This window comes from Pipistrellus hanaki (genome assembly GCF_964339955.1).
Source record: "Pipistrellus hanaki genome assembly, chromosome: 16".
In the NCBI taxonomy this organism is placed as follows: domain Eukaryota; kingdom Metazoa; phylum Chordata; class Mammalia; order Chiroptera; family Vespertilionidae; genus Pipistrellus; species Pipistrellus hanaki.
The window spans coordinates 28483636-28498813 of NC_140518.1; the positions used below are offsets into that span (position 1 = coordinate 28483636).

A 15178-nucleotide genomic window follows, 5' to 3' on the forward strand; every position below is an offset into this window, starting at 1 on the left:
GTTTCAGACATTCCTAGTGTCTCCCGGGGGAAATATGTCCCCCAGGCTGCTGTACGAAAACCTCTGGGCTATTCCAACGCCAGCCCACCCCTCCAGGTCAGCAAGACCGACACCAGCTCCTCTGGATCGTCTACGCTGCCGCCTCCACTGCACGCTCCTAGCTGAGGTCAGGAGGCCAGGAGCCTCCTCCCGGGCCTGCCCATGAACTCGGGGCATGCCACACCGGGCGGAGCAGTGGTCTTGGAGTCTAACCATCTGGGCTCTGGTCCCACTCGACCATTTATCCACTGTGTGATCAAGAACAAGATATTCGCCGAAACCGGTTTGGCTCAGTGGATAGAGCGTCGGTCTGTGGACTGAAAGGTCCCAGGTTCGATTCTGGTCAAGGGTATGTACCTTGGTTGCGGGCACATCCCCAGGTGGGGTGTGCAAGAGGCAGCTGATCAATGATTCTCTCTCATCGATGTTTCTAACTCTCTATCCCTCTTCCTTCCTCTCTGTGAAAAATCAATAAAATATATTAAAAAAAAAAAAAAAAAAAAAAAAAAAGAACAAGATACTCAACTCCTCTGAGCTTGGGGGATATGCCAAGAATATTATACCTACCGACCCCTTAGGGCAGCTTTAAATGTTATAAAGGGCGCAGAGCCATGCTCGGCACAGAGTGGGTGTTCAATGTTAGTCCCACCAGGTATTGTCTTCTATGACCCCTGAAGAACAACCATGCAGCCAAAAAGCAGCCTTAACTCAACCTGTTGGTTCTCGCTCACAATTCCCAGGTATATGTTCCAAGGGTGTGTGTGTGTGTGTGTGTGTGTGTGTGTGCGCGCGCGCGCGCATTTGTTTTTTTTAATTATATTTTTATTGATTTCAGAGTGGAACGGAGAGGGAGAGATAGAAACACCAATGACTAGAGAGAATCGTTGATCGGCTGCCTCCTGCACGCCCCCAACTGGAGATTGAGCCCACAAGCCAGGCATGTGCTCTGACCGGGAATCAAACCGTGACCTCCTGGTTCATAGGTCAACATTTGCCCACTGAGCCGCGCAGGCTGGGCCCAAGGCTTATATGACCTTATCCCCGCAACTCCCACAGGGAGTGGGCTAGAGCTGGGCACCTGGCCCGACTGGTCAATCAGAGCTCTGCCCAGGGCTGTGCGGACCAAAAGGAGCAAGACTGAGAAGGGGGGTGAGTTAGAAGCGCTCTCTGGGATCCAACTGGGAGCTGGAGCTGGGACCTCGACGTGGCCTTGCTCCAGCTGCGAGAAAGAAGCCCAGCTGAGCGCGAGCAGCAGGCCTGAGAGCCAGAGAGGCTCTGAGAGGCCTGCTGCTGTTGTCCTGGCTTGTCCTTCCTGGGGTGGCTCCGCCTCTGTCCTCCCTGCAGCCTGAGCCCATAGCATCTAGTTTCTAAGCTGGTTTAAACCAGGTTTCTGTCCCTTGCAATCAATAGTCCTATCTAGCCAAGACTGGTTTGGTTCAATGGATAGAGCGTCAGCTTGGGGACTGAAGGGTCCCGGGTTCGATTCCGGTCAAGGGCATGTACCTTGGTTGCGGGTATATCCCCAGTAGGGGGTGTGCAAGAGGCAGCTGATCGATGACTCTCTCTCATCGATGTTTCTAACTCTATCTCTCTCCCTTCCTCTCTGTACAAAATCAATAAAATATATATATATTTTTAAAAAGAGTCCTATCTAGCTTTTCGGCGTTTGCCTTGGAAGAGGCTTCAGTGCGACTTTCTTCAGTTGTTCCCAATCTGGTTCACCTGACAGACACCAGCCGCCTCCACCAGGCTGCCCAAGTTGGACCCCAAGGAGATCAAAGTCCTATAGCTGAGGTGCAGCGGTGGGGAAGTCAGGGCCAGCTCCGCCCTGGCCCCCAAGGTCGGCTCCCTGGGACCGTCTCCAGAAAAGACTGATGAGGGCATTGCCATAGCAGCCTCTGGCAGCGACGGGAAGAGTCAGAAGATCACAGTGAAACTGCGTCCATTCAGGACAGACAGGCCCTGATCACCAAAGCCTCAAAGAACCACTGAGACAGAAAGAAGAAACACTGGGCACAGTGGAAATACAATTTTTGATTAGGCAGTCAGCATTGCCAGAAGACACGGCACCATCCTTTAGCTAGAGAACTCTTTTGAACTATTAAAGAGAGCCTGGGGACTGCCCAGTCTGTGAGCTGCAATGCTATTGGCCACCACCCTCATGACATCATAGATGACATCAACAGAGGTGCCATGGAATGTCTAGCCAGTTAAGAACTACAAAGGGAAATATTTCAATTAAAGTTCATATAAGGACAACAACAACAAAGAATCCTACCTACTGCACAATCCTCACCCAGGATATGGGAGAACCCTGAGCCCCAGGATCAGAGCTGGGAGAGACGAGGGGGACTGAGGCCCCAGTGCTGGTGCTGGAAGTGGGGAGTTTAGAGGACTTTTGGGACAGGAGGGAGGAGGCCATTAGTATTCAGCTAAAGGAGGTTAAAGCACAGGCCTGTTGTTGGACTCATGACAAGTAGTGTCTGTGTAGTGCGGGCAGAAGGCCTAGCACATAGTAGGTGGGTGAGGACTGCTTTTCTCCTTCCCTTGGAGCCAAGGCTGAGTGGCAGAGATGAGGCAAGATGATCAGGCCCTCAGGCTGACTCATCCCTCTGCGGGGCCAGGCACTAGGCAGCATTCTGAAGCTGACACTAAGAAGTGGATTAAAACTAGCCGGCGTGAGATGGCTATGTGGTTGAGTGTGGACCTGTGAACCAGGAGGTCACGGTTCGATTCCCGGTCAGGGCATATGCCAGGGTTACCGGTTCAATCCCCAGTGTGGGGTGTGCAAGAGGCATCCAATCAATGATTCTCTCTCCCTTCCTCTTTTAAATCAATAAAACTATATTTAAAAAAAAACAAAAAAAACTTGCATTTCAGGTGGCCTATGAGATGTTTCCATAAAGTACCTCATTTAATCCACCACGATGCTCTGATTGCAGGCATCATCTCCAGATCTCAGAGGTGAGGGTGCCCCGAGTCAGAGACGTTTGGTAACTTGTCCACCTTCTCACAGCCGGGTCATGGTAGACTCGGAAACAGAACTGAGGTCTCCCGAGTCCACAGCTGTGCCTCCCCAGCCGCTGGAAAATCGCAGGACCCCGGGATGGTTGTGTAGTTTGTGCCTTGACCTAAAGCATCCTGCTGTGAGGTTAAAGGACGATGTAGCTGAAATGCAGCCATGTCCCCGTGAGGCTGTGTGTGCTCAGAGGGACAGGCACACCCATTGCTGCAGGGTTGGGTCCCTGGGAGAGAGGTGTAGGCTCAGGCAGTCAGTCTGCAGAGGTCTGGGGTCACTAGATATCAGTGTCACACGGGCCCTCACCTCCAGGTCAACTGAACCCTCCTACTGCCTCACAGATACTCCCCGACCTGCCCCCACCCTCATCGGATTGGATTTTCTCAATGTCGTGGTTCAGTCACCCAGACCCTCGTATCAGATAGGCTAGTCCCAGCTTTGCCTCTACAAGCCTCCAGTTTTTTTGTTTACATCATGGGGGTGATAACAGTGTTTATCTCATGGGGTTGTTGAGAGAATTCAACAAATTAATGCGCATAATTATTTAGCACGGGGTCTGGTATATGGATAAAGCTCAATCAATACTAGCAGCTACTCTTCTTTTTATGGTTAATATTTAAGGACCTGGGGCCCAGGCGGCTGCTTTGGGACAGTCCTAAGCATAAGCACTCCATAGGAAGTAGCTGAAATGCATTTGTTCTATCAAAATACCAGTGTTTCGACCTATCTGGTTTGGCTCAGGGGGTCCTGGGTTCGATTCCAGTCAAGGGCACGTACCTCGGTTGCAAGCTTCATCCCCTGCCCTGGTCAGGGCACATGCAGGATGTAACCAACCGATGTGTCCCTCTCACATCAATGCTTCTGTCTCTCCCCCTCCCTCCACTCTCTCTCTAAACGTCAATGGGGAAGAAAAATATCCTCAGGTGAGGATTAACGGAAACATAAAATAGAATACTAGTGTTTCTCTTCTATTAAGTTAGCCACCACCTGTGAGAACATCAGAGGCAAATGGGGCAGATACTAGAGAAAATGCCCCTTTCACGGGGCTGGAAGCTGAGTCCCAGAGGGAGGAAATGACCGCCCACGCAATAAAGGTAGAGAGGACTTAAACTAGATTTTATGTGTTCTCCTGGACAGTACCAAGCCCTTCCCTGGATCCACCTGCTGCCCAGGTCCATGGACGAGGACCCCCAGGCAGAGACCCGGAGGTGGGGTGGGGCAGGAACGGCGCACTCACAGGCAGTCGCTGGCCTGAGGGACGTAGTAGAAAGCAGGGACTCGGGCTTCGTACTTGGCCTTTGCACGGAGGTTCCCGTTGTGGGTCATAAACTGCAAAACAACAGCAACGAGGCGGCAATATTAGAACTTGCAAAATGTGAAATGAAACCATGGTGTACCCAGAAGGCCCCTGTTCTCCCTGGCTCCCCCGCTGAGTCAGGAGACAGTCCTAGGGGAATTTGGCACGGCCCCGTCAGAAGGAACCAAAAAATGAAATACCAGCGTTTGCTAGAAAGGCCAGAGCAATGTGGTGCCGGAACAACGAAGCCTCACAGAGGCAGAGTGCACCCCAGTTCCCACACACTGGTTCACCTGATCCCCTTACCCATGTTCATATTACCATCCCCATTATAGAGGCTCAGAGAGGTTATGCGATTTACCCAAGGTAACACAGCTAGTAAGTGGAGAGTTGGGATTTGAGCCCAGGCTTGTCTAACTCCCAAAGCTCATGTTCTCCCTCCTACCCCTCCACAGCTGGCCAGGACCCCCCTGCAACAATCCCCCCAAGTCTGCAGGCAGTACAGGCAGCTGGGAGGCGGAAGTCAGTGCTGACCCCATGGAGTTCTAGGTCAGGGTCATCACTGGGGCCCTTTGACACCTGAGAGACCCAGGGACACATGGGCCAAGAGTCAGCACTCGGCAACAGCAGTGGCATAGCCGGGGTGAGGGCGGTGTGGGGAGAAACATCAGGTTTTTAATAGGGGAACCCTATTCTTTCCCCTCTGAGCTGTATCACGGGATTTCCATGGGCTTTGGACCTTGGCAGAGCAGGGCTCACATCCCAGCTGTGCCACCCATTCACGAAGGGACCCTCAGGCAGTACGGCACCTGCCAAGCTGGAGGAAATATAATGGGGGAGGGAAAGGGGACATAAGGTGCCAACAAATAACCTTTGGGTTTCGGTGCTGGGTTGCTTGCGGGCTTCCTGACACTAGAATGTAAGCTCCATGCGGACAGATGGAGCCTCCTGCCCCAGCACATGGCAGGCATCCCGTAGCTAGGCATTGAGTGAATAAGTAAAGCATCTAGCCCAGAGGCCTGGCACAGTGCCTGGCACACAGCGGGCACTCAGAGAGGATGTGCCTGCTCCCCCGACAGTCCTGGAAATCCCCGGCCAACCAGCACCGGAGAGGACTGCCTGCCCTCAGAAGGTGTCCTGGCCAAATTGGTCTTTTCCTCGGGGCTGAGGTGTCCTCCCTCACCACAGGTCAGCGGAGCCAAGTAGTCCCCTTCCTGGCGAGGGGACTGGAAGGAGAGAACAGGCTCGGGATTCTGGAACCGGGATGCTTGCTTCCATTCCAGGCCAGGACTTCAGCTAATGAGAGCAGTCACTGGTACTGACTGGTACTCTGTACCTGCATGGAGCCTGCACTTAATCCTTACAGCAGCCTGTGAAGGTGGGGGAGGGGGATGTCCCCCTAACACAGATATGAAAACCGAGGGTCCACAACGAGGGTTAAAAAAACCTGAGCTTGCCAAAACCGGTTTGTCTCAGTGGATAGAGCGTCGGCCTGCGGTCTGAAAGGTCCCAGGTTCGATTCCGGTCAAGGGCATGTGCCTTGGTTGCGGGCACATCCCCAATAGGAGGTGTGAAGGAGGCAGCTGATCGATAATTCTCCCTCATCGATGTTTCTAACTCTCTATCCCTCTTTCTTCCTCTCTGTAAAAAAATCAACAAAATATATTTAAAAAACAAAAACAGCCTAAACCGGTTTGGTTCAGTGGTAGAGCGTCGGCCTGCGGACTGAAAGGTCCCGGGTTTGATTCTGGTCAAGGGCATGTACCTTGGTTGGGGACACATCCCCGGTAGGGGGTGTGCAAGAGGCAGCTGGTAGATGTTTCTCTCTCATAGACATTTCTAGCTCTCTCTCTCCCTTCCTCCTCTCTGTAAAATATCAATAAAATATATATTTTTTAAAATAATAAATAAATAAATAACAAAAACAAAACAAAAACCTGGTGTTTCCAAAACAAACAATTGAGGAAGCTAGGACCTGACCTCGGGGCCTCTGTCTGGGCCCAGTGATGCCTCTCTCTGGGCCTTCGGGTCCTTCCTGTAAAACGGGGGGCCCCAGTCCACACCTCCACCCCACGCGCCCCTGGCACCTCCACGAGGCCGTCCTCCCAGAAGTCCAGCCTCACGGACTTGACTCTGCTGATGTCGGGGAAGTTGCGGTGGACGCCGGAGCAGTGCAGGCAGATGAAGACGCCCAGCTTGTAGGAGGCCCAGTCGGGATCTGCGGGGCGAGAGGGCGGGGGCCGGGCCGGTGGAGAGCCGGGCGAGGAAACCAGGGCTTCTTCGCTCCCCCTCCCCCCTCAGGCAGCACTGGACTCCTGGGGCGATGCCCGCGCTGGGGGAGCTTCTCTCCCGGGCCCCCGCCTGGGGTGAACTCAGAATGCCAGGTGGAAGCTGGTGGCGCGGTAAGACCTTGGCAGAGAAAGGCCGTGGAAGGAGCTCTGGGATCGGGGCGGGAGGCTGCGGCGCGGGACGCCCGGAGCCCAGAGGGAACCGAGAGGGAGCGCGGTCGGGGGGCCGGCAGGGGAGCCGCAGGCGGGGAGCCAGGACCTCCTGCGGGGATCGGACACCCCCCTCGGGGCCACCTCCGCGGTTCCGGAGCAGGAAGGCGGGAAGCCGGGGCGTCTGGGGAGGGGACTCTGCAGGGTCCGGGGCGCCGGGGCGAGCTGGGGCCCCTCGGGTGCGGGATGTCCTGGACGGAGGAGCGTATGGAAGTGGCCTGAGGGGCCAGGGGCCGGGGAGGTGGGTGTCTGGCCGGGAGGACGGGTCCGGCCCCCGGGTCCGGGATCGGGGGTTGGAGTCCCCAGCCGCGCCCTTACCCGCGGCCCCGCAGTCGGCGCAGCGCGCGTTGCCGGTGCCCGCCGCCCGCAGCAGCTCCAGCAGCCGCTTCTTGTTGCGCTCGCGGTCGCCCATGGCCGGCCCGGCGGGCGGGCGGGCTCAGCCCTCGGACCCTCGGCCCAGCATGGCCAGTGCGCTCGCCGGGCAGGTGGAGAGGAACCGGCCAGCGCCTCTGGCCCCGCCTCCCCGCCGTCCGCTCCGCCCGCCCGGGGCGCGGCATCTGGGCTCCGGGACCGGGCGAGGAGGGAGCCCAAGTCCCACGGCTCCGGACCCAGTCCTGGCCGCCACCTGCCAGCGAGGCCCACCGATTCCAACCCCGGGGCCTCCGTCTCCCCATCTGTAGAAGGGAAATAACGGCACTGCCGTCTCAGGCTCCTTGGGCAGTCAGACAGGATCTGACTTCTGTGGAAGCTTTCTGCTGATGCAGACTTGACATCTACCGAGAGCTTCAGAGCCGGTCCAGTGCCACCTCCTCAGGGAGCCCTCCTTGATTGCCGGCCTCGAGGAACCCCTCTCTCCGGCTGGGGTCCTCCTTTGGGCCCCAGCACCTTCCCTCTGCCTGGCAGTCTGTGACTCACACATTTATGTCCGCCCTTCCTCCCTCGGTCTGCTGTCAGTAGTTGTATTTCTGCATCTCACACAGCTCCTGGAAATAGTACCTGCATATTTTTAGAAACCCACTAAATGCTTGCATGACGGTTCCCCAGGAAGTGTGGTTTCACCAGCGTAGACCCCCTGAAGTACAGTGTGTTTTTAATGATTGAGAGAGAGAGAGATAAGGAGGGGGGGAGGGAGAGAGAGAGAAGAGAAACACCAATGGCTTGCCTCCCACACTTACCCTGGCTCAGGATCAAAGCCACCACCCTGCCCATCTGGACGAGGCTCCCACTAACTGAGCTGCTTGTCAAGGGCCCTCTGAACAGCTGTATTTGGGAGGTGTGGGCAGGGCCGAGGTGGCCTTGAATGTGGCCTTTTTATGAATCCCTGTTCCCCTCCCACATTCCTGTCACTCTTTTTTTTAAATATATTTTATTGATTTTTTTAAAGAGAGAAAGAGAGAGGGAAAGAGAGTTAGAAACATCAATGAGAGAGAAACATCAACCAGCTGCCTCCTGCACACCTCCTACTGGGGATGTACCAGCAACCAAGGTACGTGCCCTTGACCGGAATTGAACCCGGGACCTTTCAGTCCGCAGGCTGCCGCTCTATCCATTGAGCCAAACTGGTCAGGGCTCCTGTCACTCTTTGACATCATCGAGGGCTTCCGTCTGGTAAGACACACACCGCACACACGTGACATCTCCCCTGTAGGTAAACACCCACCTGTCGTACACATATGGCATAGCAACCGATGTCGTAGCTGACTTCCTTCATCCGCGATTCAGCACACATGCGTCCACGTGCCCATCGAGATAACGGCAGGAATCCGGGCTTTTGAGTCTTGGCTCCATCACTCACTCGCTGTGTGGCCTTGGGCAAGTGCCTTCACTTTTCTGAGCCTCGGACCCCAACCCTGTAAAATGAGGATGGCAAGATCTGCTTCCCAGGGTCATCAAGATGTGCCCGTGCACAGCTCACAAAGCCCTCAGAACACGGTGGCTTCCCTGCCCTCCTGCCCCTCTGGCCAGCTCGTGGGATCGCCATCTGGAATGGGTGGGGGGAGTCAAGCTCCAGGCCCTGGGAAAGGAGGGTCTTGACAGGGAGTCTGGGGGTGAGTGTCTGGCCCAGGAGCAGCTCCAGAGGAAGCAGAGAGCGAGCCCAGCGGGTCAGAGGGCATGGGGCTGTTTACCAAACAGATGATTCATTTCCGCTGCTTGGGGTGAAACAGGGGACAGAAATAAAGCCCTAGGAGAAAGCTGGGAAAGGCAGTCTAAAGGTTAGGGGAGGGGGCTGTAGGCTGAGGAGAACACTTCTCAGCTACCAAACACCAGAGCAAACTGCTGCACAGCGCTCCAGGGCCTGCGCACTCTTCTCCCCGCGGAGCTGCTCTCTTCTTGGACCTTGAGTCTCACAGCCTCCTCCCGGGATGCCGTCCCCTGAGGAAATGGAGCCAGAGATGGAGAGGTCCCGTTCGTTTCCCCTTTTCCAATCCTTAGTTCCAAGCCTTACGGTGGGATTTCAGGCATCCTCAGAGGAAAGCAGGGAGAAGGTACTACTGTTAGGTTTCCTTCTTTCCTTCTTTCTTATTCCATGTTTTACAGAGTTCCACACCATTTAGTTTCATTATTTTTTTTTTTTATATTTCTATTGATTTCAGAGAGGAAGGGAGAGGGAGAGAGAGATAGAGACATCAATAATGAGAGGGAATCATTGGTCAGCTGCCTCCTGCATGCCTCCTACTGGGGATCAAGCCTGCAACCCAGACATGTGCCCTTGACCAAATTGGAACCTGGGACCCTTCAGTCCACAGGCTGATGCTTTATCCACTGAGCCAAACTGGCTAGGGCAGAGTTTCACACCATTCAATAACAAGTTCCAGGACAGCTAGCTGTGTGAGAACAGCATGTTGTCCTCAGAGGAGTTAAATTGCTGACATCGGAGAGCCAAATAAGGGGTGGACCAGGGACCTACATCCTGAACTAATGTGGCCTCAGTCTGCTCCAGGTTATGTCCCAAAACCCCACAGGACAACCTGCTCTCCCTTCAGCCCTCCCATTCCTGGATTTATTGTTTTGGGGTATTCTTTCTTTTATTTTTAAAATTGATTTTTTTTATTTTTTAAATTGAGAGAGAGAAACATCAATTTGTTTTTCCACTTATTTATGCATTCATTGATTGTCTCTTATATGTGCTTTGACCAGGAATCGAACCTCCAACCTTGGTATATCAGGCACCCAGGCAGAACTGGCTTTTTTTCTTTTTCTTCTTCTTTTTTTTTTTTTTTTTTAAATATATTTTATTGATTTTTCACAGAGAGGAAGGGAGAGAGATAGAGAGCTAGAAACATCGATGAGAGAGAAACATCGACCAGCTGCCTCCTGCACACCCCCCACCAGGGATGTGCCCGCAACCAATGTACATGCCCTTGACCGGAATCAAACCTGGGACCCTTCAGTCCACAGACCGACGTTCTACCGTTGAGCCAAACCGGTTTCAGCTAGCTTTTTTTTTTTTTTTTTTTTTCATTTAAAAAAGTATTTTGGTAAAATTTCTATAACATAAAATTGGCCACTTTCTGCCGAAACCGGTTTGGCTCAATGGATAGAGCGTCGGCTTGGGGACTGAAGGGTCCCGGGTTTGATTCTGGTCAAGGGCATGTACCTTGGTTGCGGGCATATCCCCGGTAGGGGGTGTGCAAGAGGCAGCTGATCGATGACTCTCTCTCATCGATGTTTCTGACTCTCTATCTCTCTCCCTTCCTCTCTGTATAAAATCAATAAAATATATATATTAAAAAAAAATTGGCCACTTTCAAGTGTACAATCCAGTGGCATTAATTACATTCACAATTTTGTGCAACCATCACCACTATTTCCAAAACATTTAATATATAATTGATTTCAGAGAGGAAGGGAGAGAGAGAGAAACGTCAATAATGAGAGAGAATCATTGATCAGCTGCCTCCTGCATGCCCTATATTGAGTATCAAGCCCACAACCCGGGCATGTGCCCTGACCAGGAATTGAACGGTGACTTCCTAGTTCATAGGTCAACGCTCAACCACTGAGCCACGCCAGCCAGGCCCGAAACCTTCTTTTATCACCACAAAGAGAAACTCTGTAACCTACTTATGAGGACATGATCAAAGCTGAGCTCAGCCCTCGCTGGGTAGCTGAGATGGTTAGAGCAGTGTTTTTCAACCTTTTTTGGGCAAAGGCACACTTGTTTTATGAAAAAAATCACGAGGCACACCACCATTAGAAAATGTTAAAAAATTTAACTCTGTGCCTATATTGACTATATATAAAGTAATTCTCTTGAATAGGAATCAAATAAACACAAAGAAAGTATTTTATAATTACTTTATTATGAAATATTAAGTAAACAAAATAGTAAAAAATTATAAAATTCTTGTCTTGTCTGCACCTACGGCACACCAGGCAACATCTCACGGCACACTAGTGTGCCGCGGAACAGCGGTTGAAAAACGCTGGGTTAGAGCATCATTCCAACATGCCAAGGCTGTGGGTTAAACCCCCAGTCAGGCACATACAACAAACAGCCAGTGAATGCATAAATAAGTGGAACAACAAACTGATGTTTCTCTCTCTTCCTCTCTCTAAAAATCAATCAATTAAAAAAAAAAAAAAAAAAAAAAAAAAGCTGAGCTCAGCCCTGTGTTCAGGAACCAGAAGCTGCTCCTGAGAGAAGAGCCCTGAGCACTGGGCCAAGGGCTGTTGTGGCTGGGATGGGGGACAGGGCCTGAGGGGAGAGGCGGACAGAGGCAGCCTGGCGCCTGGGCTCTGCACTCAGCAGCTGCTGGGGTGAGGAGGCAGCCGGCCCTGGGACAGAGTGTCCTCTCTAATGAAGTTCCCAGGATCCCTCAGAGGACAAACATCCAGCCCTGCTCCCAGGATCACCCGCCTCTGTCTGAAAAGGAGCCCAGCTGAGACAGGGCTGGAGGAAAGCCTTCAGTCACATTCCCAGTCCCGGACCCGGCTCAAGATCCCTAGGGAACAGACCACAACCCCTTTGAAAGTTTAAATACTTTTGTCTGATAGTTTCCGAATTTAAAAAGACACACACATAATTAAACACTGCCCACAGTGATGGCCATCTTTATTCAGGGACTGCTGTATGTCAGGTCGCTTACATACATTATTCCATTTAATCTTAAATATAACCCTGAAGTACAGACTATTTTTATGCCCATTTTACAGATGAGGCAACTGACACTCTGAGAGAGACTTTTAGTAAATGCGTCCAAAGTGACCCATCTGACATGATTCAAACCAAATGACACATATTCCAGCGGGGATTCAAATCCACGTTTGCCCTGGGCTCTTTTCATCAATGTATAAGGTTGAACTGTCTGACGTCGACTTACAAAAATAATGATGACATGCAGTTCAACCTAATAGTATGCTTTTAATAATCTCACCATCAATTTTCACTAACGTTTTCATGAACTTCCTTCTCGTCTTTTAAATTTTATTAATTATTTTTTAGAGGAAGTATGAGAGAGGGAGAGAGAGAAATATCAGTGTGAAAGAGAAACATTTATCCACTGCCTCTTGCACGATGCCTGCTGGGGATCAAATCCAAAACCCAGACACAAGGCCTGACTGTGTATCTAACAGGTGATTGATTACTCGGTGCATTGGACAGAGAGCTACACTGGCCAGGACCCTTCTGGTCTTTTATACATTTTTTTTATCTGATTGGGACATATTTTTCATATACTTTTATATCTTATTTTGTTGTGTGTGTGTGTGTGTTTGTTTTTTACTTTCTTTACATATTAATCTGCTTTATGTTGTTTTAATTATATTATTATACTCGTAGAGGCTTCCTGACAATTTTAAGGGCTATGTAATGTTGCATGAGAATGTACTTCTCCTCGTTGGACCATTTGATCACATTTGAGTTCTATCACAGCCCTGGTGCAGCTCACCTTCAAGTGGAGGAGACAGGAAATGAGCAGAGAAACAAATATGCATCCATACACATGGTTTCAGAGGGGTAAATGCTACAAAGGAAAACAGAATAAGGGGAAAGAGAGGGATGGAAGGTGCTATTTTATTAATATATTTTACTGATTTCTTTAGAGAGAGGAAGAGAAAGAGATAGAGTTAGAAACATCAATCAGCTGCCTCCTGCACACCTACTACTGAGGATGTGCCTGCAACCAAGGTACATGCCCTTGACCGGAATTGAACCTGGGACCCCTCAGTCCGCAGGCCGATGCTCTATCCACTGAGCTAAACCTGTTTCAGCAAAGGTGCTATTTTAATAGGAAGGTCAATGAAGCCCTCTCTGCATCTGAAGGGGAGTGGAGTTTGCCCCTCAAAATATGCCTTTTTGGAATATTATTTTAAGATACTTTTAATAATTATCTTCTTAATTTAAAAATTAAATTATTTTTAAGACACAGAAGACTCAACTGCCTAACAGAATGTTGAGGGCCTGCTACAGGAAGGAAGCTCCCAGCACAGAGAACTATGGTTCAATGAGACCTAGGTGTGACAGACAGGGACCTGGCCAGTCCCATTAGATCAAAGTCCTTTCTGTATCCTGCTGTTTAAAGACATTTGTTTACCAAGCATTTAGTTTCTATCTCCATGTGAACTGCCTTCCTCCCCTTTGAAATCTCAAACCACAGACCCTCTTTTCTCCTTAGCTCAAGATGGCATAAACGGCCCAGACCGGTTTGGCTCTGCCGAGACCGGTTTGGCTCAGTGGATAGAGCGTCGGTTTGGGGACTGAGGGGTCCCGGGTTCGATTCCGGTCAAGGGCATGTACCTTGGTTGCGGGCATATCCCCAGTAGGGGGTGTGCAAGAGGCAACTGATCGATGACTCTCTCTCATCGATGTTTCTAACTCTCTATCTCTCTCCCTTCCTCTCTGTACAAAATCAATAAAATATATTTTTTAAAAAAAGATGGCATAAACGTTAACTGCCCACTTCGTCCCTGGACACCCCTGGAGAGGCTCAGAGAAGTGACATCACTTACCCAGTTCACACGGTTAGTTCTCTGAAGCTGGAACCCAGGCTTGGAACACAGAGGGACCCATTCCAGAGTTTGAGCACCATCACTGGGCTCCTCTGCCTCCAGCAGGGATGTTGAGACACCAAGAATGGATGTTTTTATATATTCTAGTTGGTAGCTTCCAAATCACTTTGGGGGAAATGTATAGTTCAATACAGAGACAAAGACATGTAGTCAAAAGCAAAAGAAGACAAAAAGCCCTATAGTTCAAGACGGTATGTATTATGAGGAAGATGTAAGGGAAGGGAAAGGATGCTTCTGGCTTTGAAGACGGGGAGGCTTCTCCAGACAGGAGGGTAGCACTTAAAACGTTAGCAGAACTCAGACCATTTTGAGGAAAGAGAGCATTTGAGGGTAAAGGACCAGCAGATGCCAAGCGACAGAGGTGAGATGGTGTGGGATTCCAATCCCCTCCTCACCCCCAATACTGATGCTCTGAATTCTCTCCCTCACTCAGTGTGCTTTTCTCACACTACCCCTCTCCCTGGCTCATCCCACACATTTCTTTCTCTTTTAAAAAAAATATATATTTTATTGATTTTTTTTACAGAGAGGAAGAGAGGGATAGAGAGTTAGAAACATGGATGAGAATCATCGATCAGTTGCCTCTTGCACACCCCCTGCTGGGGATGTGCCCGCAATCAGGGTACATGCCCTTGACAGGAATCGAACCCAGGACCCTTCAGTCCACAGGCTGATGTTCTATCCACTGAGCAAAACCGGTTTTGGCACACACATTTCTTTTTTCAAATACATTTTCATTGATTTCAGAGAGGAAGGGAGAGGGAGAGATAGAAACATCACTGATGAGAGTCATTGATTGGCTGCCTCTTACGCTGCCCCTACTGGGGATCGAGCCTGCAACCTGGGCATGAGCCCTGACCGGGAATCAAACCGTGACCTCCTGGTTCATAAGTCGACACTCAACCATCTGAGCCACACGGGTCAGGCGCACACGTTTTTGTGGAATGAAGTGCCCTCTCTATGTGCTGATGGCCTCCAAATCTGTACCCAGCACTGTCTTCTCCTTCAGTTTCAGCCTTTCACCTCTATCTGCTAGACATCGCCCACCTGATGTCTTGCAAAAATGGATGTGTAGTTTTTTTTTAAAAATCACGAAATAGAAAATAGCAAAATGCATCATATGTAAAAACCCAAGTTTAATGAAGCAGTTGGTTGCCATGTACATTGCGGTAAAAAAATAAAAAATAATAATAAAAAAAAACTTTTAAAAACACAGAAAGTAGGTAACAAGCTAGACATGATGACAAAGGGAGTGTGAGGAGCAGGGGCATTGGCATGTGGGCAGCAAAGCCAGGGAAGTGAGAAGGAGCTGGC

At 50.7% G+C, this 15178-nt stretch overlaps 1 protein-coding gene across 4 annotated transcripts in view; it reads right to left on the reverse strand.

Moving 5' to 3' along the window:
• ADAP2 (ArfGAP with dual PH domains 2) overlaps positions 1-15178 on the reverse strand; it is a 33880-nt gene that overhangs the window by 18041 nt on the left and 661 nt on the right. Inside the window, exons 1-4 of one of the 4 annotated variants that reach the window (XM_084862776.1) lie at positions 13805-13960; positions 8514-8703; positions 6443-6573; positions 4296-4387 (exon numbers count right to left, since the gene is read on the reverse strand). In XM_084862776.1, coding sequence (XP_084718902.1) covers positions 4296-4387; positions 6443-6573; positions 8514-8526 — 236 coding nt within the window. In that variant the 5' untranslated portion in view covers positions 8527-8703; positions 13805-13960. Of the gene's footprint in view, positions 1-4295; positions 4388-6442; positions 6574-7171; positions 7657-8513; positions 8704-13804; positions 13961-15178 lie in introns of those variants that run through there. The other 3 variants (XM_084862777.1, XM_084862775.1, XM_084862774.1) reach the window with 3 other exon arrangements.